The sequence below is a fragment of the Stegostoma tigrinum genome, chromosome 2, assembly GCF_030684315.1.
Source record: "Stegostoma tigrinum isolate sSteTig4 chromosome 2, sSteTig4.hap1, whole genome shotgun sequence".
Taxonomy (NCBI): domain Eukaryota; kingdom Metazoa; phylum Chordata; class Chondrichthyes; order Orectolobiformes; family Stegostomatidae; genus Stegostoma; species Stegostoma tigrinum.
Window position 1 is genome coordinate 90,958,936 of NC_081355.1, and position 24,281 is coordinate 90,983,216.

A 24,281-nucleotide genomic window follows, 5' to 3' on the forward strand; every position below is an offset into this window, starting at 1 on the left:
AAAAGAGGACATACAATTTCTGTTTAGAACAGCATCTTAAAATCTCCAATTTGATATCAAACCACGTTGCCTTAGCGTGAGCAGTCCCAGCATTTATGACTATACTAATTAGCTAAATAAACATTATAAAACAAATGAAATAAAGGCATAGAGGCAGAATAAAATTTTAAAACAACCAATTTTAAACCAAACAAATTTTCACATATTACACTGCTCATTAAACCAAAGACTGTTACTAATTACAGGAAGTTTCACATTGTAGATTTCAACAACTTAGATTTTCAATTAAGAGAATGAGACCTAATGAGCAAGCTATCTTTGTCAAGTTCTGTCTTAGGGTCACTGGGCCTGAAATGTTAACTCTGATTTCGGTCCACAGATGCTGCCAGACCTACTGAGTTTTTCTAGCAATTTTTGTTTACGTTTGATTTCCAGCATCTGCAGTTATTTCAGTTTTTATCTTTAATATCTCATCCTAGACTGGTGAAGATATAGGATGCAGGAAACATGGCCAGTGTGAAGTTAAACAAAACTTACGTTAAGGCAACAAGTAAGTGAAAAACACATTCAGCATACCCTGTATCAAGAGAATATGCAGCCTTTCCAATCATTTTTTTGCCAACTGTACCTTTGCTGTAAGCAATAAAGCCAGCAGTAACGTTCCCATAACCAATAAAAAGATGATAAAAATGCTGATCAACTTATCCAGTGATTTCTCCAGACAAAAAATAATCTGCAGAATACAAGCAAAACATTGATCTCTTGGATGAAGAAGGTACCATTTCAAAGACAGAATTTAAAATATCTATGCTACTTAACAACAGGAAGAAACTTGTGCTATAGAAACATGAGATTGCAAAGGGACTTGACAGGGTGGATGCCGATATTTGATGTTTTTCCTTTTGGGAGAGATTGTTTTTGAATGTTACCCTTGCCCCAGAGTTTCCCATTTCAGACAGAGGGAGGATTTTTGTTTCCTCTCAGAGGATCATTAGTCTATGGAATTCTCTTTCCCAACAAGGACAGAAGGCAAGATTATTGAACATTTTTGATGCCAAGATAGATTGATTCTGGATTTACAAGGTAAACAGGAAAGTGAAAGCCACAATTAAATCATCCATGACATTATGAAATGGCAGATCAGACACAAAGGGCCAAATGACTTATTCCTGCTCCTAATTCACATGAATGTGCATAATTGTTAGTTACACATGGAACAACACCTATTAAAATGTTTCAATCAGAGCCCATTATGATTGGCTATTCCATCCTAGCTTTGACAAATGTCCACTAAAATCAGAGTAACAGCACATCCTTGATTACTCTTGAGAGCTGATTTGTGGTTCTTTGGCATTTGTTGCAATGCAGTATCATTGTAATCAATCTTGAGATGAAATATAATTAATAAAAACAAAAATTATTCTGTGAATATTTAAGTAAATTTCTCTGCATATGGCATACCATTGTAATTCTTAATCACACTTGATTTTCAAAGTGAAAGAAAAGTGCTATTTTAGTTTTGCATTCAATTTCATTTGGACTCCCAAAAGACAATATATTGAGGGTTAGATACAGCTCACAACTCTCCACAGGTAGCTTTAACAACATGCCTCAATTTGTCAACTTTTCAGAAACATTAACCAATGATAAATTTCAGAAATGCATCAAATAGGACACAAGAAATATTTCAGTCACAATTAGGTTCAGCACGTTCGTTGTAATGAAGTCTAAACATCTAAACCAAAAATCCCGTTTTCTCTAACTGATTTAATTCTTAAGCATTTTTAGTATTTAACTAAGATGTTCTTTGCTTGTCTACACCAAATAAACTTCAGCAATTCAAGAAGGCAGTTTATCACCACCTTCTCATGGGCAATTAATTCTGGCCCAGTCAGTGACACTTACATCTGGTAAATAAATTATCGATAGGCTGTGTGAGTGGGGAAAAAATCTGGCAGGCAGAATAATAATGTGGGAAATTGTGAAGTTATTTACTTTGACAGAAAGAATAAAAACAACGCAGAGTATTACTCAAATGGAGAAAGACTGGAACTCTGAGGTGTAGGAGCGTCTAGGTGTCCATGAGTCACAAAACAATAGTATTTAGGTGCAATTCATAATCAAGGCACATGATGGAGTGTTATCCTTTATGAGGGGAATTGAATGTTAAAGGAAGGATATCATGCTTCAACTATACAGGGCACCGGCGACACCGTATCTTGAACATTACATACAGTTTTGGTCTTTTGTTTTACTTAACGTTGAATGTACATGTGTTGAAGACCACTCAGGCATGGTTTACTAGATTGATACCTGGAATGACCAGGCTGTCTTATGAGTCTAGGCTGCAAACACTGGTTTTGGCATAGGGAAGAGTGAGGGATGACTTGACTGAAGTTTATAAAATCTTCAACTGTCTTCAAAATTTGGATGTGGAAGGGATATTTCCCCTTGAGGGTCATTCCAGCCTAAGGGGCACTATTTTAAAAGTAGGATAGAAATAAGAGATGTTTTCTGAGGGTTGTGCAACTTTGTAATTTTCTGTCTCAGAAGATGGTGTAAGCAGAGTTATTGGTATTTGTCGGGCTGAATTTTTTTTAATGCAACTGAATCAAATGTCATTTGGAGCTGATGGTGATGAGGAATTCAATACACAAGCAGACCGTCATGATCTTACTGAACAGCAGCACTGGCTTGAGGGGCCAACTACCAACTTCTGTTTCTTTCTTTCACATTCATAAAGGCACGTCAGCTTGGGAAACCAAAACTTTGGCAAGGAACAGGCTACAGCTGAAGTGAAAATGACAGTGGAATCATTCTTGTAGTTGTACTGATGGGCTTCAACAGCTTTCCGCTCTTTTCAACTATATCAATTTCGGCATTAGCAAGCAACTGTTTTTAGAGTCCATCCTCCTTTCCTGTCTAAAGCAGAGATGTCATATTGGCTAATTTGCCTTCCATTGCAGAATGTGCATGATAAGAATTTTTGAAAATGATGATCTGTGCCTCTGCTGTCTCCTGACTTCTTTCAAAATGCTAAGGTGCATGCCATCAGGAACTCCATCAATTAAAGTTGTTATGCTTCTGCTCATCGTAGCAAAGAAAAGCATTGTCAAATAAAACTGAAACCTCATGCTTCATCAGATGATGAAAATGCATTGTTAAGCATGCAGCTTGACAAACAAGAAAATTAGCTTTTTGATTAATAGTCCACAATGTATTAATATTCACATGTAACAAGCTTTTCATTTCTCTGACTCATAACGCCAAATTTCACTAAACAGCTACAATATGCTGCCTCAATTATGAGCAAAAAATGTTTTGTCTCAAATTGTCTGTCTATTAGCAAATGTATCAAACTAATTTAATACAGAGAAAGTGAACTGCCGATGCTGGATAATCTGCGATAACATGGTGTGAAGCTGGATGAACACAGCAGGCCAAGCAGTATCAGAAGATCAGGAAAGTCTGATGTTTTGGGTTGAGACCCTTCTTGAGAAATGGGGGAGGGGAAGGGGATTCCGAAATAAATAGGGAGATGGGGAAGGCGGGTAGAAGATGGATAAAGGGTGAGAGGAGACGGACATATCAGAGAGGCAGGGTTAGAGCCAGTGAAGGTGAATATAGGTGGGGAGTTAGGGAGGGGATAGTCGGTCCAGGGAGGACGGCCAGGTCAAGGAGGCGGGATGAGGTGAGGGGGAAGGAAATGGCGGTGGGTCTTGAGATGGGAGGAATGGTTAGGGAGGCGGGGACTAGCTGGGCTGGTTTTGGGTTGTGGTCGGGGGAGGGGAAATTTTGAAGCTTGTGATGTCCACATTGATATCCCTGGGCTGCAGGGTTCCCAAGCGAAATATGAGATGCTGTTCCTGCATCTTTCGGGTGGCATCATTGTGGCAATGCAGGAGGCCCAGGATGGACATGTCGTCTGAGGAGTGGGGTGGCGGAGTTGAAATGATTTGCGACTGGGAGGTGTAGTTGTTTGTTGTGAACTGAGTGCAGGGAAAAGTGCTGGGGGTGGTGGGGCTGGAGGGGAGCGTGGAGCGGACAAGGGAGTCACGGAGAGAGTGGTCCATCCGGAAAGCACATAAGGGTGGGGAGGAAAAAATGTCTTTGGTGGTGGGGTCAGATTGCAGATGGCGGAAATGTCATTTCAATCGAAACAAGCGCTACACCTGCCTCATACCTGCCCCGTCATCCCTTTTCACATCAAACAGATGTTCACCTGCACATCTGTTAATGTGATATACTGTATTCGTTGTTCCCGTTGTGGTCTCCTCTACATTGGGGAAGGCAAGCAGAGGCTTGGGGACCGCTTTGCAGAACACCTAACTCAGTTCACAACCAACAACTACACCTCCCAGTCACGTACCATTTCAACGCCACCCCCACTCCTCAAACGACATGTCCATCCTGGGCCTCCTGCATTGCCACAATGACGCCACCTGAAAGATGCAGGAACAGCATCTCATTTTTCGCTTGGGAAGCCTACAGCCCAAGGATATCAATCTGGGCTTTACAAGTTTCAAAATTTCCCCTCCCCCGACCACACCCCAAAACCAGCCCAGCTAGTCCTCTCCTCCCTGGGCTGTCCTATCCCCTCCCTAACTCCTCACCTACATTCAACTTCACTGGCTCTAACTCCACCTCTTTGACCTGTCTGTCTCCTCTCACCCTATCTTCTCCTTTATCCATCTTCTATATGCCTCCCCCTGTCTCCCTATATATTTCAGAATCCCCTTCCCCTCTCTTATTTCTGAAGAAGGGTCTCGACCCGAAATGTCAAACTTTCCTGCTCCTCTGATGCTGCTTGGCCTGCTGTGTTCATCCAGCTTCGCACGGTGTTATCTCAAATTAAATTAAGTTAGTTTTTAAAGAAACAACGATTGTCAGTAGCACCCCATATCCTCTGGATGCTGTTGTCTCCCTTTAGAATTTATAGCTGGTCTCTATTGTGCTTGTTTAATGGCCAGTGAAAAGGTACACTGTTTGCACTTCCTCTAAAGGCAGTTTTGGAACTCAAGAATAGTATGGTTCTAGGCATAATAACTTGTATGCATAACGCATTACCACAGAGTGTAGGGACCGGAACAAGAGCAGACCATTCAACTCTTTAAGCCTGTTCTGCACCTATTGACTTGTACCTCAGTTCAATTTAACCACTTTTACTTCATATTCCTGTCACGTATCCTTCACATTTTTATGAAGACAATATAATATTGCAAAATTACTTATAATTTATACAACAGACTGCTTTCATATTACAACCATCAATAAAGTAAGCTTTTTGTAACTGATAATTGTTTTATAAAAATAATTCAGGATGTTAAAAGGAGAATCTTCTGTACAGATTTAAAAGACATTCAAATATAAAATGATATCCTGTTCAGTATGCAACTTCTACCATACTGCTTCCTTACTTGATTTTCCTCGTAGAAAGAAACAGTGCAAAAACACAAAAATTACAGTCTGTCTTCTCACCTAATAAAGATGAATGTAACAAGTCATGGAATGAGGAAAATCAAGAGGAGCTGAAAATAGCTGCAAAAGGAAAAAAAGTACCTCTCCAGCTAGTGAGGGAAATAACAACTCACTATTAGAAATGCTGCTAACTTCATTCAAACATTTTAAGAAAATGATTGTAAACAATTATTTTGGTTCTTGTGAAAAAGGTGACAAGATAAAAAGCATCACTGTCCACTTAAAAACATACTTTACTATTAATGACGTGTTCACTAATTCCAACTAACTTATGCAATATTAAATAAAGTTCTTTTTCAGTCTGTCATAATAAATATCAGATTATAAGTTTTAACTGATTGTCCAATAGCACAAGTTTCTTCATGTCCATCCACAGTCTCAGCACCACATCAATAAACAATCTAAAACCATTTTGGGCTGCTAGAATGCAAGGAACAAATGTGAACAACTAACAGTCCAAAAATGCAGCAAAATTCATGCAATTCAGCAATGCAAGCAGGAAACAAAATCAAAACCGATGTAAGCTGTAGAAGATCAAAATTATTCACCCTTTTTGCTGAGCAAAATGGCTGTTACTCCCTTGCAACCAAATTACTAACTCAGGACTAGATTCAATTACATTGGCAGCTGATAAAATTGAAGAAATTATTTCAGCTGCACTTAGTGAGATTTGATGAATTTACAGAAAGTCTGCAACTAACTGTTAGTAGATTACAAATTAGTTGTTAGTAGACTTGAATTGGCAGCAACACACCCTTGCAACTAATAGAAAAAGTGAAGTGTTAACACTATACATCTGATGTTAAATGATTCCCACTGCTCCAGCCAACATACAGTATCATAGGTTTGCCAGAAATATAAGCGAAGTACTTTAAATGATTACATGAACGAAAGTGTGTCAGTCAACCAAGTATTAAAGTAATTCAGGACATTAATACGTAGTAGTAAACTTAATGTTATTACCCTCAAATTGTTTTTGATGGAAAGACATATATTCAAATCTGACCTCCCACAGCTTAAATAAACAATGTTTTGAAATATACCCAGAAACCTTGCTGAAAGAATGAAAGGTAGGTTTAGTCCAATAAATGTTGAAAAACTACACAATCCATGCATAATCAACGAGCGCACAAACTGAAGCAAGTGTAGGATCTGAAATATCAACCTGCTAGTTACCTGCTTATTAAGCCAATGCCATAGCTTTCGAAAAAAGACAAGAATTGGAGAGTTACTAAAAGAAATTAACATAAAGTAATGAAGGCAGTTTAGGTAAAAAGCCAATGAAAATGTCACCTGTACCAAAAGCTACTATTTGTTTTAAGAGAATGATTGGAAATGAGAATAATATCTGAGGATTAGAAAGTATACAATCAAACTAAAATGGGGTATAGAGATTATCTGGGAAACTACAGACCACTGAATGTAATGACCTGCTATGTGTAAATTATTCAACTCTCACAGGGCTTAAATATGTGGATAGAAACGTAGAGATTGTTTCATGGTAAGAGAAGTCCAACGTCGTCTTCCTTCACCAGCCTAATGATCAAATCATCAAATTATGTATAAATGGCTAATTATGTCTATCAGTTAGTCAAAAACAGACACATAGAAGAAGCAAGAGTCTAGTGGTGGAATGCTTTAGGAACCAGAGACCCAAAGTCAACCTGTTCCACAAAGTATGTTACATGTCATAAATCTAGGGTATCACAAAGCCAGCTCAAACTTACGCAACATCAATTTGACCTAACAAATTTAAAACAAGTCAAAAAGGTGTTTATTTGGCAATAGAAAATGTTGCTGCATGATGCATTTAGATTTCAGGAAGACATGGATACGAAGGCAAGCTCTGAGATGTACTGAAAGGAATTCAGACAATGGGTTATCATTTTTGAATGTTTTCTCTCTCTCTCTCTCTCTCTCACCACAGATGCTGGCTAACTTGGGTAATTCTGGCATTTTCTGCTTTTATTGCCATTACTGCTACTGGTTAATCATCATCGAAGGTTTGGGAACTGAAACTGACATCAAGGGAAATTAATATTCAGAAAATATTAATATAAGGGGAATTGATTTAAGATAGTATGGAAAAAAAGGAAAGAATATTTAGAAAGGAGCTGCAGAGATTGAGAAAGTGACCAATGGATAGCAAACAGCATTTAATGTGAACAAATGCAAGATAATTGAACTACAAAAGGAAAACGGTGGCAAAACATTCTAAATGTTACAGACTACAGCACATATCAGGATGATCAAGAAGAAATACTGCAGTCGGTAACTACAGCACAAATTTCATAGGTGTTAAGTTTGTCCAAAGCACAGGTTTGGTCAGGTGGATTAGCGTGTCTAATACAGAGGGCTGTATTATAGCAAGAATATCCAAACATAGATATAGAAGAGCAACTAAGACGATATTAACCGTATGGCATCCAAACTGTGTGCAGAGATTGAAACTCAAAGATTGTTTACCTTAAAGCAGAAGCTTAAGGGAATGAGTAAATTGAGCCTAGAAGATGTGCTGCATTGCCATAAACCTAAAACTTGGGACTGGATGCTAGTTCAAGAGAAGGAAGTTGCATAGTTAGTTTAGATTTAACTGCTTTGTAGAATATTGAAAATGTGAGATGGGTTATCTATGGAGAATGAGGGGTAAACAATTTGAGAATTGGATAAATCTTTTATAAGCAGTGGGTGAAAGAAGGGCATTTGATTTCAGGATCAACCACTCGAATGCCAATTATTGTCCGTTCTTATACTCCTGAATATTTGTGTTAACTTTATAAAAAATGAAAATAAACTTTAATATTTAATATAAATAAAGCTATTCCACTTAGAACAGACAAATACAAAACATATGATGAAACAATCAGTCAACTCAATTAATTCTCTTCCTCATGACTACAATGCAAAATGACTAACTTTAGATGAATTGGAAAAAGAAAAATCAATGACAATTTTTAGCCAAAGGTCATTCACAGTATTATTTGGATTGAATTTAAGGGCTTTGCCACATATGAATCTTACACAATCCTGTCAGTTTCACTGCATGAATGCAACAGTAACTGTTTTGCAAAATATAAGGAGATCCAAAAATGAAATTCAAAATTAGCTTTGATCATTGCATAATTTTAATTTTCAACTACAATTTAATAAGAATAACAATTCCTACGTGAGCATGAGAGAGATTTGAGGATGAGAAGAGGTAGGTAATTTTGAGCCAACTGTCCAAAACTTTTACTGACAATTGTTGGATAAGAGCAATTCATACATGATTCATTATTGATCAATGTGGACTTAAAGATGATCCTAAAGCGAACTAATCTTGAACCATTTAAACATTTTTAAAACAGTTAACCAAAAAGAGAAAACATTTATCAAGTGTCAGGAAAGTGAGAAAAAAAACAGCATGTTAACTACCAACCCTTATGAGCGTCTCCAGTATAGAACAGAAGAATCTTCCCAGTCCAATCAGGGAAAGAAAGAGGTAGAAAGAAAGGACAACCTTGACTAGTTTAGATAGAAGATAATAGTTGATAAATCATACCTTATTGTCAGCCTTAACTATGATTTTTCCTAGTCCACGGATTGGTCTTGGAGCCAAAGCATCCTGTCTTTCTTTAACAAAGGTGGAGAGTGTCTTCCAGTGTTTACTGATATGCTTCTCTGCAAAGTTCATTACTCCGAAACGTAGGACCAATTTCTTAAGACCCCAAACTGTTTTCAAAGAAGAAAGGATTCAAGAATACTTCATAAAATTAGCAGTTAACAGGCAAAACTAAATTCAGCCATGACAATTTATTTTTGTCACTTAATTAGATCAATATCATTAATGTTTCAGGATGATCAATGATTGCACAATGTTCAACACCATTCGTGTCTCCTCAAATACCAAAACAGTCCATGTTCAAATGCAGCAACATCTGGAAAAATTTCAGACTTCGGCCAACAAGTGGCAAGTAACAAATGTCAGGCTTGGATCATCAATGAGATGCAATCTAACTACTGCCTCGAGATTCAAAGGCATTACCATCACTGAATCCCCCACTATCAACATCCTGGTGTTATCACTGACCAGAAACTCAAGTGCACACACTGCATATTCATGGTGGCTACAACAGCAAGTCAGAGGCTAGGAATACTGCAGCTAGTAACTCTTGACTCCGCACAGTCTGTACAACATCTAGAAAGCACAAGTCAGAAATGTGAGCGAATACTCCCTACTTGCCTGGATGAGTGCATCCCCAACAACACTCAAGAAGCTTGACAGCACCCAGGACAAATAGCCTGCTTGACTCCAGTGCCTCCACCACAAATGCTCAGTAAAAGCAGTGTGTACTATCTACATTATGAACTGCAGAAATTCACCAAAGATCCTCAGATTGGACCTTCCCAACTCTCAACCATTTCCATCTGGAAGGTCAAGAGCAGCAAATACTTGGGAACAGCACCACCTTCAATTCCTCTCCAGGCCACTCATTATCCTGATTTGGAAATATGCCACCATTTCTTCAATGTTGCTGGATCAAAATCCTGGAATTTCCTCCCTAATGGCATTGTGGGTCAACTCATAGCAGCAGTTCAAGACAACAGCTCACCACCTCCTTCTCAAAGGTAACTAGGGATGGGCAATAAATGTTGGCTAGCCAGTGACGCCCACATCCCACAAATGAATAGATAAAAAAGTTTTACTATTCATAATAGGACAGTAGCTGTATCACATCTTAACAAATATGTACAGATCAACAACACCTTTTTGTAAGAAACCATGAAACTGTAAGATATAGGAGCAAAATTTAGTGCGTACAGTTCACCACACTACCAGAAAGATGTTATTGCTTTGGAGAGGGTACAGAAAAGATTTACCAGCATGTTGCCTGGTGTGGGAGATTTTAGCAATGAAGAAATTTTGGATAGACAGAGTTTCTTTTCACTCAAAAGCAAGAGTTTGAGGGGAAACCTGATAGAAGTTTATAAGATTGTGGCACAGTTAGAGTGGAAAGAATGAGGCTTTTCCCCCCAGGGTGGATAGATCAATTACTAGGGAACAAAGGTTCAAGGTCTAGAGGGGATGTTTTAAAAGAGATACGCAAGGCAAGTTTTTCCACACAAAAAGTGAGTGCCTGGAACACATCGTCAGAGGAGGTGATGGAAGCAAGCACAATAGCAGCATTCAGGAAGCACCTGGTCAAAAACATGAATAGGAAGGGAATACAGGGGTATGGATTGTGTAAGTGGAGGCAGTTTTAATATGGAAGCCCAGGCTTGGAGGGCCAAAAGGCCTGTTCCTGTACTACATTGTTCTTTGTTCTTATTCTAGGCCATTCGGCTTATTGAGTCTGCTCTGCCATTCGATCATGGCTGATATGTTTCTCAACTACATTCTCTTGCCAACACCCTGCATCCCTTGATCCCCTCACTAATCACAGGCATCCCAAGACACTTCAAAAATGCACAATTAGATAAAAACTCAAAATACAAAATTATTGGTGATTTTTATACGAGGAAGCTCAAGAATCAGGGAGGATTCTGGAGGGAATTCAAAGCAAAAAGCCTACTCAACAAGGCACAGCCATTGTTACAAAGATTGGCAGGGGAGGGGGGTTCTGCATTAGAGACTCAAGTTGGAACTCAGTTCTGAGAGCTGGAAAACTGCATTATAAACAGAGGGGTCAAGGCAGTTGTAGAGGACTAAAGCTGGATGTCATCAGCCTGCATGTGAACTGACCTTTTTTTTCTGAAGGTCATTTCCAAAAGAATTGTGATGAGAAAAACAGGAATGGAAGAAGTGTTTATCCTTGGCAGACTCCACAGGCAATAGTCGTTAGGTCATTGTAGAAACAAATCTGAAGATGTTCAGATTGTTAAAAATGGAAACTACAGGTAGCTCTGCTATAACGTGTTTTGTTAGCTCCCATTGGCTGAAATGCGATTGGTGAGTAGGTGACACTGCTTGGATAACATGAACTTTTTGCTGGACAGGTAAAAAACGCCATAATCTGTATGTAATAACACATGAAGCCCGACTGGAAAGGAAAATCATTCATTGTTGAACAACGAACAGTCACTTCTCATGGCATACATAGGCTAATCCCAGCCAGAGGAACAATTTCAGCAGTCCCAACCCTGGGTCTGCTTAATGGATATTTTTTAATCAGTCTGCTCAGAGATGCCATTACATATCTCAGGAGCAGGTGCAATTTGAACCCAGGCCTCATGGATCAGAGGTAGAGACACGATCACTTCATCACAAGAGCCCTCTGGATTTTTTTTTGAAGAGCAAAACAGTGTGAAGAACCCACTGAATCAGAAGTCCCATAAGAACCATCTTGAATGTTTGGACCATCTCACTCCATCTTTTAGATATTTTAAAATCAACCAGTGCAGACACATAATGAAACTTCTGGAGCAGGTCTGATCTCTAACCAGGCCTTCAGGTCCAAAACTAGGGACACTACCACTGTACCAGAACAGCCCCCTGGGTGTCTTTATTTTGAACCAACTTCATCAGGGATGTTTTACACACCTCTGAAGCAGGTAGAACTTGAATTTTGGGCCTCTTATCTTAAATGTCAGAACACTACCACTGTTCTACAATAGCTCCATATGATACTTTGCATTTTCTAACCAACCTGTTCAAATCTTTCATGACACACTTCTGTAGCAGGTGGGACTTGAACCCAGGACTCTACAGTACAGAGGTAGGGACACTACCACTGTGCCAGAAGCGGCCCCTGGGTCTGCTTTTCTTTGTTTGAATTTTTTCTCCTCATCACCAAATCACTGTGACATGGTCTGCTTTGGTGATAATTCCAGCTGAACAGGCCGCCCCAGCAAACCTGTACTCAACAAATTCCATCAGGGGATTATTTAGTGGGGTGGAAATGGCCTAGTGGTATTATCGTGGGACTATTAATCCAGAGACCAACATAACTTTCGGGGAACTCGGGTTTGAATCCCACTACGGCAGATTGTGGAATCTGTATTCAATAAAAAATATCTGGAATTAAGAATCTAATGATGACCACGAAAGCATTGTCAATTGTTGGAAAAAACCCATCTGGTTCACTAATGCCTTTTAGGGAAGGAAATCTTCCACCCTTACCTGGTCTGGCCTACTTGTGATTCCAGGCTCTCAGCAATGTGGTTGACTCTCAACTGCCCTCTGGGCAATTAAGGATGGGCAATAAATACTGCCTGGTTAGCGACAGCCTCATCCCATGAATGAACAAAATAAAACTCCCCAAGTTGTAGTGGTTAGCATATGGCAGCCCTTTCAATTCTGTGGAATTGAGGCCTCCTGTGTAGTTTATCCCATCCCCCCCATTCCTGTTGCTTTCTACGTCTGGTCAAGGGGCATATAATAAGCAGGCAAATGTCTCTTCTGTGAACACCAAAGGGTCATTGCAGTGGGGATCATGCTCAGTAGTCTTTTTATTGAAACAATCATCTCGGTGGAAGGTTCCCACTGGTGGTGGTCATAAAGCAGAAAACATGAAAGATTTCAGGAATCATGTGCATAGTGGCTAAATTTGCCAAAAATCCTTAGATACCACCTCTAAAACCCATGACCATTTCCATCTATGATAAAGGCAACAGAAAAATGGAAACACTACCACCTGCAAGATCCCCTCAAAGCCACTCACCATCATGACTTGGAAATATCATTGATTCTTCACTGATTTGGGTCAAAATCCTGAAATTCCCTCCCTATTGATAACGTAGGTCTACCTATAACAAGAAGACAGCTCCGCATATTCTTCCATAGGGAAACTAGAGTTGGGCAATAAATAATGGCCAGGCAGCAATGCCCATACCACATGAAAGAATACATAAAAGTTTAGCAATGAAGAGCTGAGAAACTAACTACTGTCTCAGTGCACATATGACTAGGGAAACTGGAAGCAGTTCACGAAAGAGAGCAAAACAAACATGCTTATGGAATTCATTGCTTCGTTTTAGACATCTTAAGCAATAAAAGCCATGTCTAGACAAATCCTACATTCAGCTGCCCAGTGGAAATTTAAAATCTGTTTTGATTTAAAGACCAAACGATTAATCATAATGCCCATCTCCTTAACAATTTTCATTTAAATAGTACCAATAATGAAGAAAAACACTTTTAGAAACTTTAGGTCAAACAAAAATAGAAGAAAGCCAACAATAAAAGATGTGTAGATTTTAAAGTGGGACTTAACGTAGAAAAGAGAAATAAGATATACAGTGGGAATACCAAAGTGTGAGGGCGTGTAGCCATAGTCACCATAGCCAACACCGTAGTCATCAATGGCACAGTGAAGATGAGATAAACAAAGGAAGAATCAAATGAACATTAAAGTATAACAAGATCAAAATATTACCAGCTACTGGCACAGGTAGCAATTCAAGAATCCACAGGTTCAGCCAAATCTGCACAACAGCAATAGCCCAGACAAGCATCACAAAATAGATGTCACTTGTTTTCTTCTTCTTCATAAAAGACACTATTTCAGGTCTTGGTATTCCTAACGGAGTGTATGAGGCAGACGATGAGGAGGATGGAGGACTGGACTCTCTAGTTTCAACTGAACCTAATGAAGAAAAAAAATATCACTACACATTTAATTCAGCAATAAGACCTTTACAAGTGTCTATAAATGAAGTTGGCATATTGATACTAATAAATCTAGTCTTCAGAGTGTCCTCTATTTCATTACAGAAACTAAAATGGTTAGACCTCAACTAACAAGGTGGAGGTGAATTACGCTGTGTAAAATTCAAGATTTTTTTGGAAACAGGTCAAAAGTTGGGATCTTGTAAATATGCTCCTCTTTTTCAGGTATCAACTGGAGATGATGTTTAAGAGGGAAAGAAGCCATGATATAGGAATAAATTTACAGGAAATATTGCGTGTTTGTGATAAAAGGATGGCAATATCACAGGTGATTTTAATCTACGTATAAACTGGAAAAAAAAATTATACTGACAAGGAAAGACCTAAAGAGAGAGCTCAGAAGAGCCAGGAGGAGACATGACAAGTTGTCGGCGGATAGGATCAGGGTAAACCCTAAGGCTTTCTATAGGTATTTAAGGAATAAAAGAATGACGAAAATAAGATTAGGCCCAATCAAGGATAGTAGTGGTAAGTTGTGTGTGGAGTCAGGTGAGATAGGGGAAGCGCTAAATGAATATTTTCCAACAGTACTCACTCTAGAAAAGGACAATGTTTCGAGGACAATACTGAGATACAGGTTACTAGACTAGGTGGGATTGAGGTTCACCAGGAAGAGGTATTAGAAATCCTACAGAGGGTGAAGATAGATAAGTCCCCTGTGCCGGATGGGATTTATCTGAGGATCCTCTGGGAAGCCAGGGAGGAGATTTCCGAGCCTTTGGCATTGATCTTTAACTCGTCATTGTCTACAGGAATTGTGCCAGACGACTGGAGGATAGCAAATGTGGTTCCCCTGTTCAAGAAGAGGAATAGAGACAACCCTGGTAATTATAGACCAGTGAGTCTTACCTCAATTGTTGGTAAAGTGTTGGAAAAGGTTATAAGGGATAGGATTTATAATCATCTAGAAAAGAATAAATTGATTAGGGATAGTCAGCACGGTTTTGTGAAGGGAAGGTCGTGCCTCGCAAACCTTATTGAGTTCTTTGAAAATGTGACCAAACAGGTAGATGAGACTAAACCGGTTGATGTGGTGTATATGGATTTCAGCAAGGCGTTTGATAAGGTTCCCCACAATAGGCTATTGTGCAAAATGCGGAGGAATGGGATTGCAGGAGATGTAGCAGTTTGGATCGGAAATCGGCTTGCTGAAAGAAGACAGAGGGTGGTAGTTGATGGGAAATGTTCATCCTGGAAACCAGTTACTAGTGGTGTACCGCCAGGGTCGGTGTTGGGTCCACTGCTGTTTGTCATTTTTATAAATGACCTGGACGAGGGTGTAGAAGGATGGGTTAGTAAATTTGTAGACAACACTAAGGTCGGTGGAGTTGTGGATAGTGACAAAGGATGCTGTAGGTTGCAGAGAGACATAGATAAGCTGCAGAGCTGGGCTGAGAGGTGGCAAATGGAGTTTAATGAAGACAAGTGTGAGGTGATGCACTTTGGTAGGAGTAACCGGAAGGCAAAGTACTGGGCTAATGGTAAGATTCTTAGCAGTGTAGATGAGCAGAGAGATCTCGGTGCCCATGTACACAGATCCTTGAAATTTGCCACCCAGGTTGACAGGGCTGTTAAGAAGGCATACAGTGTTTTAGCTTTTATTAATAGAGGGATCGAGTTCCGGAACCAAGAGGTTATGCTGCAGCTGTACAAAACTCTGGTGCGGCCGCACTTGGAGTATTGCGTACAGTTCTGGTCACCGCATTATAAGAAGGATGTGGAAGCTTTGGAAAGGGTGCAAAGGAGATTTACTAGGATGTTGCCTGGTATGGAAGGAAGGTCTTACGAGGAAAGGCTGAGGGACTTGAGGCTGTTTTCATGAGAGAGAAGAAGGTTGAGAGGTGACTTAATTGAGACATATAAAATAATCAGAGGGTTAGATAGGGTGGATAGGGAGAGCCTTTTTCCTAGGATGGTGATGGCGAGCACGAGGGGGCATAGCTTTAAATTGACGGGTGAAAGATATAGGACAGATGTCAGAGGTAGTTTCTTTACTCAGAGAGTAGTAAGGGAATGGAACGCTTTGCCTGCAACGGTAGTAGATTCGTCAACTTTAGGCACATTTAAGTTGTCATTGGATATGCATATGGACGTACATGGAATAGTATAGGTTAGATGGGCTTCAGATTGGTATGACAGGTCAGCACAACATCGAGGGCTGAAGGGCCTGTACTGTGCTGTAATGTTCTATGTTCTATGTAAATGAAGAGTTCACAGAATTTATGCGATAGCTTCTTAGTATTGCGTATTCTGGAACCCAGCAGACAGTAGGTTCCATTAAAATTGGCATTGTATAATGTGACAGAAATAATTAATAACCTCAGAGAAAGGAAACTCTGGATAACAGAAATCACAATAGGGCTGAATTTTACATTCAGCTTGAAAGGAAGAGTGGGTCAAAGACTAGTATTTAAACTTAAATGGTAAGAGGTTGGAAAGTGTATCTGTACAAAAGGAGCTCGGTCCCCATGTCAATAAGACATCGAAAGCTAACATGCAGTTACAAGAAGGTTAATGGAGTGCTAGTCTTTAATAGTAGAAGAATTTGAGTATAGGAGTACTGAAGTCTTTCTTCAATTGCGCAAGAGCTTGGTTAGACCACAACTGGAGTACAGTTATCTCAGGAAAGATATTGTTACAGTAGAGGTAGTACAACAAAGGCTCATGAGACTAAAAACAGAGAACTACCGATGCTGGAAATCTGATACAAAAACATATTTTGGTACAGAATCTCGACACGTCAGGCAGCATCTGTAGAGAGAAAGCAGAGTCAATATTTCAGATCCAGTGACTCTTCTTTAGAAGGGTCCACAGAAACTGCCAGACCTTCTGTGGTTCTGCAGCAATTTCTGCTTTTGTTTCAGACGTTCACCATACTTGTTCATGGAATAATGGAATGTCCTTTGAAAGAAAGATTGGGTAAACGGAGCTTGTATTCTCTAGAGTTTTGAAGAATGAGAGGTGATCTCGTTAAAACCTACAATATACTTAAAGGAATAGACTAGGTAGATGCAGGTAAAATGTTTCCCACTGGTTGGGTATTCTACAACTGGGGGAACAATTTAAAAACCAGCAGTAAGGCTACTTAGGGGTCCAAAATGAGTAAAACAATTTCTCTTCAAGTGTTGAAGGGGGTTGTCAGAAGGGTAAAAGGAAGAAACTTTCTGAAATTACAATTAATAAGGAAGCAGAAGTGACTAAAATGATGGGGGTTTTGGTTAATACGTATCCAAGCCCTCTCAGACTTCATTCTAGCATTTCAAAGAGAATAAATAATGTAGCAGATGTGCCAGTAAGTTTCATCAGATTGAAAAGTACTGAATATAAACTCTCTATTCAGAAGTGACAGAAACTTTAGGCCAAATTGCTTCATCCTTGTCATAGGGAAGGCTTAAAATCAATTATTAAGAAAATTAGAACTGGACACATGAAAATAAACTCATGATGATCAGGAAGAGTCAGAACAATTACGCAAAAGGGAAGTAATGTTTCATCAATTTATTAGAATTCTTTGAAGGGGTAACGTGCCGTGGATACGGGGACACATTGATATACCGTACTTGGATTCCAGAAGATAGTTGACAAGATGACAGAGATAAAAGCTACTGAGCGGAGTTGAAACTCATGACGTAGGGTAATGCGCTAGCATCAATGGAAGACTGTCTCACCAGCAAAAAACAGTAGCGTGGATAAATGAATCTTACGGCCTAGCAGGACATGACAAGTAGGGTCCCTCAAGGGTCTTATTATTTCCTAAACATTTTGGAATGTATATCAATGACTTAGATGGGAGGAACAAAAGGCATGGTGGCTAAATTTACAGATGACAAAGTTAGGTAGAAAGGTATGTTGTGAAAAAGACATCATTAGGGTGGAGACCAATGTTGACAGGCTAAGTGATTGGGTCAACATCTGATAGATGGAGAATAACAGGCAAAGCTGTTCACTTTGGCAGGAATAATAAAAAGTGTGTTAATTAAAACACAGAACCAAGTTCAGAATTGAGAGGTTCAGTGTTATATAGATATTCAAGTGCACAAGTCACAAAAAGTTATAAAATGTGAGGCTGGATGAACACAGCAGGCCCAGCAGCATCTCAGGAGCACAAAAGCTGACGTTTCAGGCCTAGACCCTTCATCAGAGACTCTCTGATGAAGGGTCTAGGCCCGAAATGTCAGCTTTTGTGCTCCTGAGATGTTGCTGGGCCTGCTGTGTTCATCCAACCCCACATTTTATTATGTTGGATTCTCCAGCATCTGCAGTTCCCATTACCACAAAAAGTTATAAACAGGTATGGCAAAGTGATTAAAGAGACAAATGAACACTATCCTTTACTATGAGGGGAAATGAACAGAAAAGCTGGCTATTCTTTCATTAGAAATAGTAAGAACTCCCGATGCTGGAGTCAGAGATAACACAGTATGGAGCTGCAAATGCACTGGAAGTGGTTCAGAGACACATTTGATAAATGTCTGGAAATGAATGGGCTGTCTTATAAGGAAGGTTTAGCTTGGTTCCACTAGAGTTTAGAAGAGTGAGGGCTGATTTGATTCAAGATTTTAAGATTCTGTATGATTTTGATGAGGAGGACATGGTGACTCCTCTGCGTGCAAGTCCAGAACACTTGGAACTAGGGCTTGCCCTTTGAAGACAGATGAAAGGAAATTATCCCCCTTCAATGGCTATGTGATTTTGCAGCTGTCCGCCATAGAAAGTGGTAGAGTCAGTGAATACTCCTAAGGTGGAGGTAGAGAGACTGTTGTTAAGCAATGGAATCAAAAGTTATTGGGATCAAATTCAGAACATAAGCAGATAATCCACAATCTTACTGAATAGCAGACCAGGTTTGAAATGAGAAATAGCCCAGTCAGCTCCTAAATCTTTTGGTTGTACTTTGAAGTCACAGACAGCTTCATAATCAAGGGAGTAAGTTCAAATGCAATACCTTGAGGTAATAACACGTTGATTACACGAAGTGCCAGAAGCAGCGAGAGAGGATTGGCTTTCACATAACTGGAGAAATGGTGCAGTGGGAAGAACTTAAGCATACCTGGAGCAGTTGGACGAGTTCTTAGGCAGAACTCAACAAACTAAACCTTATAGCTGGAACCAATGTCCTCACAGGGAACTAGTGCTGTGGAGGAAGGTTTAAATTAATTTGGGAAGGGAGAAAAGAACAGGATGAAGTATTTTGAGGCTAGAGGGCTATAAGAGATAAACAGTATTACAATAAACAGCAGTTCATTAATAGACATGATCGAAGTGAAGGGGAGTGTGAAACAGATTAGGATAATTTTAGAGTGCATGTAGATAAATGCACAGCAAGCTGCAAATTAGGGTGATGAGTCGCAGATGCAAGCGGCTACATTGGTTTATGATAGTGGCAAGATTGGAGACACATTCTGTGTAAATGCTCCATTCAAGAGGCGCAATGGTCACTTGATGTCTCCAGTTACAATACATTCAGGAAACATGGTGAAGAGCTTAAAAAAGAAGAGTAGGTTGGTAATACCAACATACTATACTGTTATAGCACTAACCAGAGTCATGTACTTGGCTCAAAGAGAAAACCTATTTGGTTAAAATCTAATCATGGCTACTGGAAATATCTCATGCTGAGAAATCTGTAATTATCCTGACATAGATGGGAAAAAACACAGTAAGAGAACAAAGGAAAAAGGGTACTATTTTGGTATTCTGCTCTGGATTGCATGGCAGCTGCAGTATAATGTGGTTAAGCGTGAAGTGTTTAGTAGAAAAACAGAATGGCAGAGCATTATTTAAATAATGAAGCATTAGGAAATGTTGATATACAAAAGGGGCCTCGGTGTATAATACTGTCCCAACTAAGGTTGCTGCTAACAAAGCTCAGAGGAAACAATGCTGCAAAAATTATTAATTTCCCAAATTACTTCAAACATGATGAAAATTCATCACCTGATACCCCTTTTGTCAGTTGATCCTCTTGAGAACGGCTGAATCCAGTCATGGATACTGCCACATTAATAGTGCGTACAATGATTTGAATCACATGAGCAGGGAGCTCCAAACCTGTAGACAAGAAGTCAAAAAATAGTAAACATTTTGAATAGAACAAAGCATGTTCTACAAGATGGGTAAGTCCAGCAACTATAGCAATGCAGCACTCCTGTGGAAAGCAGTAGTTGAAAGTAAAACTGGGGTTCTAGAATTTCTGATCTTTTTCAAACTACAATTTTAAAAATGTACAGCTATACTGATTACACGTTTTAATGTTCCAATTTAACTCTATGCTTCAGAAAGATTAGGAGGAAATATACTTTTCCACAGCCTAATCTTTTCTTCAATAAAACCAAAAGGGCAGGGAAAAGAGATGGCAGCAGGGCAGAAAGGGCACAGCTGAGAAACAAGTTCAGTATGAAAACAAAACTTCTAATTCTCATTCTAGTGATTAGAAATGCTGCCAGACCAGCTGAATTTCTCCAGCAATTTCTGTTTTTTTGTTTCTTTCAGATTCATAACTGGAATAGGTTCATTTTCCGACCGAAACCTGGCTAACACATTCAGAAATGAAGTAAACATAAAGTTAACCTTCAGAACCCTAATCACAGAGGGCAAATTTACTGTTTATTTGGTCATTTGGAAAGTCACGACCAATGTTGCCAATCATTTGATGCCATAAATGTCATCAGGTCCATGGTCTCCCTTGAATGCCTTAAAAAAAAACAAGCATGAACTACTGAACCAAATCTCACTTTTTATATCTGTTTTGACTAAATTGAAGCTTCCTCTCCATGGCTTAGACAGATCAACAAAAGTTCCTACACCTAGTTTCATTGCTTCACTGCTGGACCTCGGGACTCGCATTTCAATTCTGCTCAAGCAAAAGGATCAACCTCCATTTCAGTTAAACTGCACAGACCTTATTGAAACTCATTATCCAACTTGAAGTAGTAAAACAAAATCAATCATGTACTATGTATTCTAGCTTTAAAGCTGGTAAGGAATTAAACTTAATTGCACTGGTACAGGAATATATAGTTGTTGTTTTCACAGCATAATAGAAAGAATTGCAGAACATAATTCTCAAAACACTAGTAAGTTCTACAGAATATTATCTAATTCATTTGCAATTTAATTTATTAGCTCATGGTAAATCAATGGCACAAATGATCTGTGTTACGTAGTTCAAAACACCCATACTGTTACAGATGAGAAGTGAAACTTAGAGAAATAAATGCTTGTACATACAGGAATGGAAAAATAAGGTTTTCAGAAATGAATTTAAAACTGAGGGGAACACGAAAAAAAGCGCATTGTGGATGCTCTTGACATTCTGAAAGCAAAATTTCAATACAATAAAGGGGACATCTGCTATTGATTTGAACAAAGTGTGCTGTGTATCGTATGAAATTACAGCGTCAACTCACCAGTTTCATTTCCTTTCTCCTCCTGAACTGCTCCCACTACCAGAAGAATGACAATCACTACAAAAACTGGAATACGCCAAGTGCCAGCAATTGATGCTACACAGAAAAGAATTTTAAAATTGAATCTGAATATCCATTATAACTTCCCTTATTATACTATAATGAATGATAAGCATTTCAAAATCAATGAGAAGGAGCAACTCAATAAATTGAAATAAAAGATGATGATCAAATCTCTTTGATTAGATGATTTATAACCTTGGGTGTTGAAGGTGGAAAGGAAAGAAAATTAAAGCACACTGCCTAATACTTTGAGAAGCACAACAGTAATCACAAATCAACAAATAGCACAGGCTTAACATTTCACTTACATGGAGAACGTACAAGTGAATAGTTTGCTGGAACTCCGACAACCTGCCCTGGACTCCCACTGAGTTTAACGTGACTAATCATTCCTAGCCCTTAACAATACATCCTTTTTAGTGAAGTTTCATTTGAAAGACATAACCAGAATGAGTGGAAATCCAGGATGGATAAGTAATCATATTAGAAGTGAGTCAAAATTTATAAGCATTTTTATGTCAGCCTGAGAGAAATTCACTGCTGAGTGAATTACAGCAGTAACCTGTTTTCTACCCCATGTCCTAATTGACAAAATAGATTTGCAAACAGAAACCAAATTATGAGCTGGTTAAGCTAGCAGATAATATCAAAATAGGAGATGCAGTTAATGTTTTCTAGAAGCATGTTAATTAAAATTATATACATTGAATGACTGATTAAAGTAGCAGCAATACATTTAGCACATGCTTGCACAGGTCTGGGAAAGTATAACCACATTTTCAACACCAAGACGCTGAAAATTACAAAAGTGCATCATCTCTCATTCATGATTAAAGATTCTGAAACTATCCTTTCTGCTAGGATATAAACTTGGAGCAGAAATTGCTCGAACATCTCATTGTACAGTTGACAGGTTGGTACTAGATATTTTATAGTCAACCTATCGAGAGGTTATTACATTTTTCTGGAGGAAGCAGGACTTGAACTTGGGCTTCTTGGCTCAGAGGCAGGGACATTACCCCTGCAATACAAAAATTCTCATCAGTTTCTGTTTATTTTCTAATCAAAACTGTTCAGAGATGCAACTATGTACCTTTGGAATGGTTGAGACTTGCACTTGGGCCTATGATTTGGTAAGTTAGACAAATTGCACAAACCAAATGCAGCTAATAAGTAGCAGCTCAAAAGCTCCTGAAGAAGCTAAGGTCTTCAAGTTAAAACTCTAAAAGCGTTTAAAGTCAAAAAGGAAATTTTTGGAAAAATGCTGCAAAATAAAATTTTCCAATTTCATGCTGTTTAAAACTTTACAAACAAAAAACTGAAGTTTCAAGGAAATGAATAATTTGAGATATAACACAGAAGTAATCTAAGATAAGACATGGTTACAGCTTGGGAGGAGGCGATTTCAGATTTTCCATATTTCTTATCTGCTTTTTCCAGAAAAAAAATCAGATTGATTGCTATGAATAATAAACAATTCCATTATTTGTGCATCAGGCACTACCAGGATAGTAGGAAGAACCAGATGAACACTTGGCCTTCTATCATCTTGTAATTTCTATGTCCTTTTGATACAAGTTCAAGCATGCAAAATAATATAACCGAAGGGGCATTTAAGGTCAACCTTCTAAATCTTCTTCAATAGTTACCTATATGCAATTTATTTTTAAATGGGTGCAACAATATTGCTGGTTCGATTTATGATGTTCAATCTACCATCAATTTGTACTCCATTCAGTCGTTTCTTATTTACTAGTAAGGTCTTCAATCAGATATTTTAATTTGTTTGTTTAAAGACTAAAAAACAGATACACTCAAAAAGAAGACAATTTTTAAGGCTCTGAGGCAATGTTAGATTATATCTCATTTGAAACCTAAGAGTGTAACTCAGAGTTTACATCATCTCAATATTCTTAGCCGTTTGTTATTTAACCTAAAGAAGGAACTGTTAAGACATTAATAGGTACAATATTTTAAAATTTGAATTTTAAATTTTAAATTGTAAAGTATGTTTGAACTCAAATTGTTAACGGTTTCTCTCTCCATAGAAGCTGCTGCTTTGTTGAGATTCACCAGCATTTTCTTTCATTATAATTTCAGTTTTAATCATACATTTTTTAAATATCAGAATCCACATTCTTTTTAATTCCCGTAGGAAATCATGTATTAGCTTATGCTGCAAATACTTTGTTTTTAGTTCACATTTCTGAGAAAGAACACTTTACCTTCAATTCACCACAGCTGAGAGAATGCTTACAGAATTGCCACCCAGCACCAAAATACATTGAATTAGTGTGAAAATCTGCCCACAAAATCCCCCAAAACAGAGGAAATTCAAACACTGAGAATAGTACCCGCGAGTTGAATGCACAGAATTTGTCAGGGTCTGTTCATCCAGTCACAGGCTGGTTTGCTCCATTATTTGGGAACAAAAACAGCCTGCGAGTTGAGTAGCAGCAAACATGGAAGGAAAGAAAGAGAAGAGGTAAATGAACTACCGGAGTATTCAAGGCCAGGATATGCTTTAGTGACAGAGATGTTCAGTCTGCCCCATCCAAATAAAATAGTTAACGAGAATGAGTAAGGAGTTCCTTCAAAACAAAACAGTTGCTTCCAAAAGTCAAAAGGTAGCCCTTGAGAAAATCTCAAGGAGAACCCTTGAAGGAAAAACATTATTCCCTGCT

At 38.7% G+C, this 24,281-nt stretch overlaps 1 protein-coding gene across 3 annotated transcripts in view; it reads right to left on the reverse strand.

The window, feature by feature from the left end:
- The window catches only part of tmem245 (transmembrane protein 245), a 146,555-nt gene that overhangs the window by 86,965 nt on the left and 35,309 nt on the right, over positions 1 to 24,281 (reverse strand). Inside the window, exons 3-8 of one of the 3 annotated variants that reach the window (XM_059655463.1) lie at positions 21,535 to 21,630; positions 20,063 to 20,176; positions 13,833 to 14,042; positions 9,020 to 9,189; positions 6,655 to 6,678; positions 629 to 733 (exon numbers count right to left, since the gene is read on the reverse strand). In XM_059655463.1, coding sequence (XP_059511446.1) covers positions 629 to 733; positions 6,655 to 6,678; positions 9,020 to 9,189; positions 13,833 to 14,042; positions 20,063 to 20,176; positions 21,535 to 21,630 — 719 coding nt within the window. The remainder of the gene's footprint in view (positions 1 to 628; positions 734 to 6,654; positions 6,679 to 9,019; positions 9,190 to 13,832; positions 14,043 to 20,062; positions 20,177 to 21,534; positions 21,631 to 24,281) is intronic. The other 2 variants (XM_059655464.1, XM_059655465.1) reach the window with 2 other exon arrangements.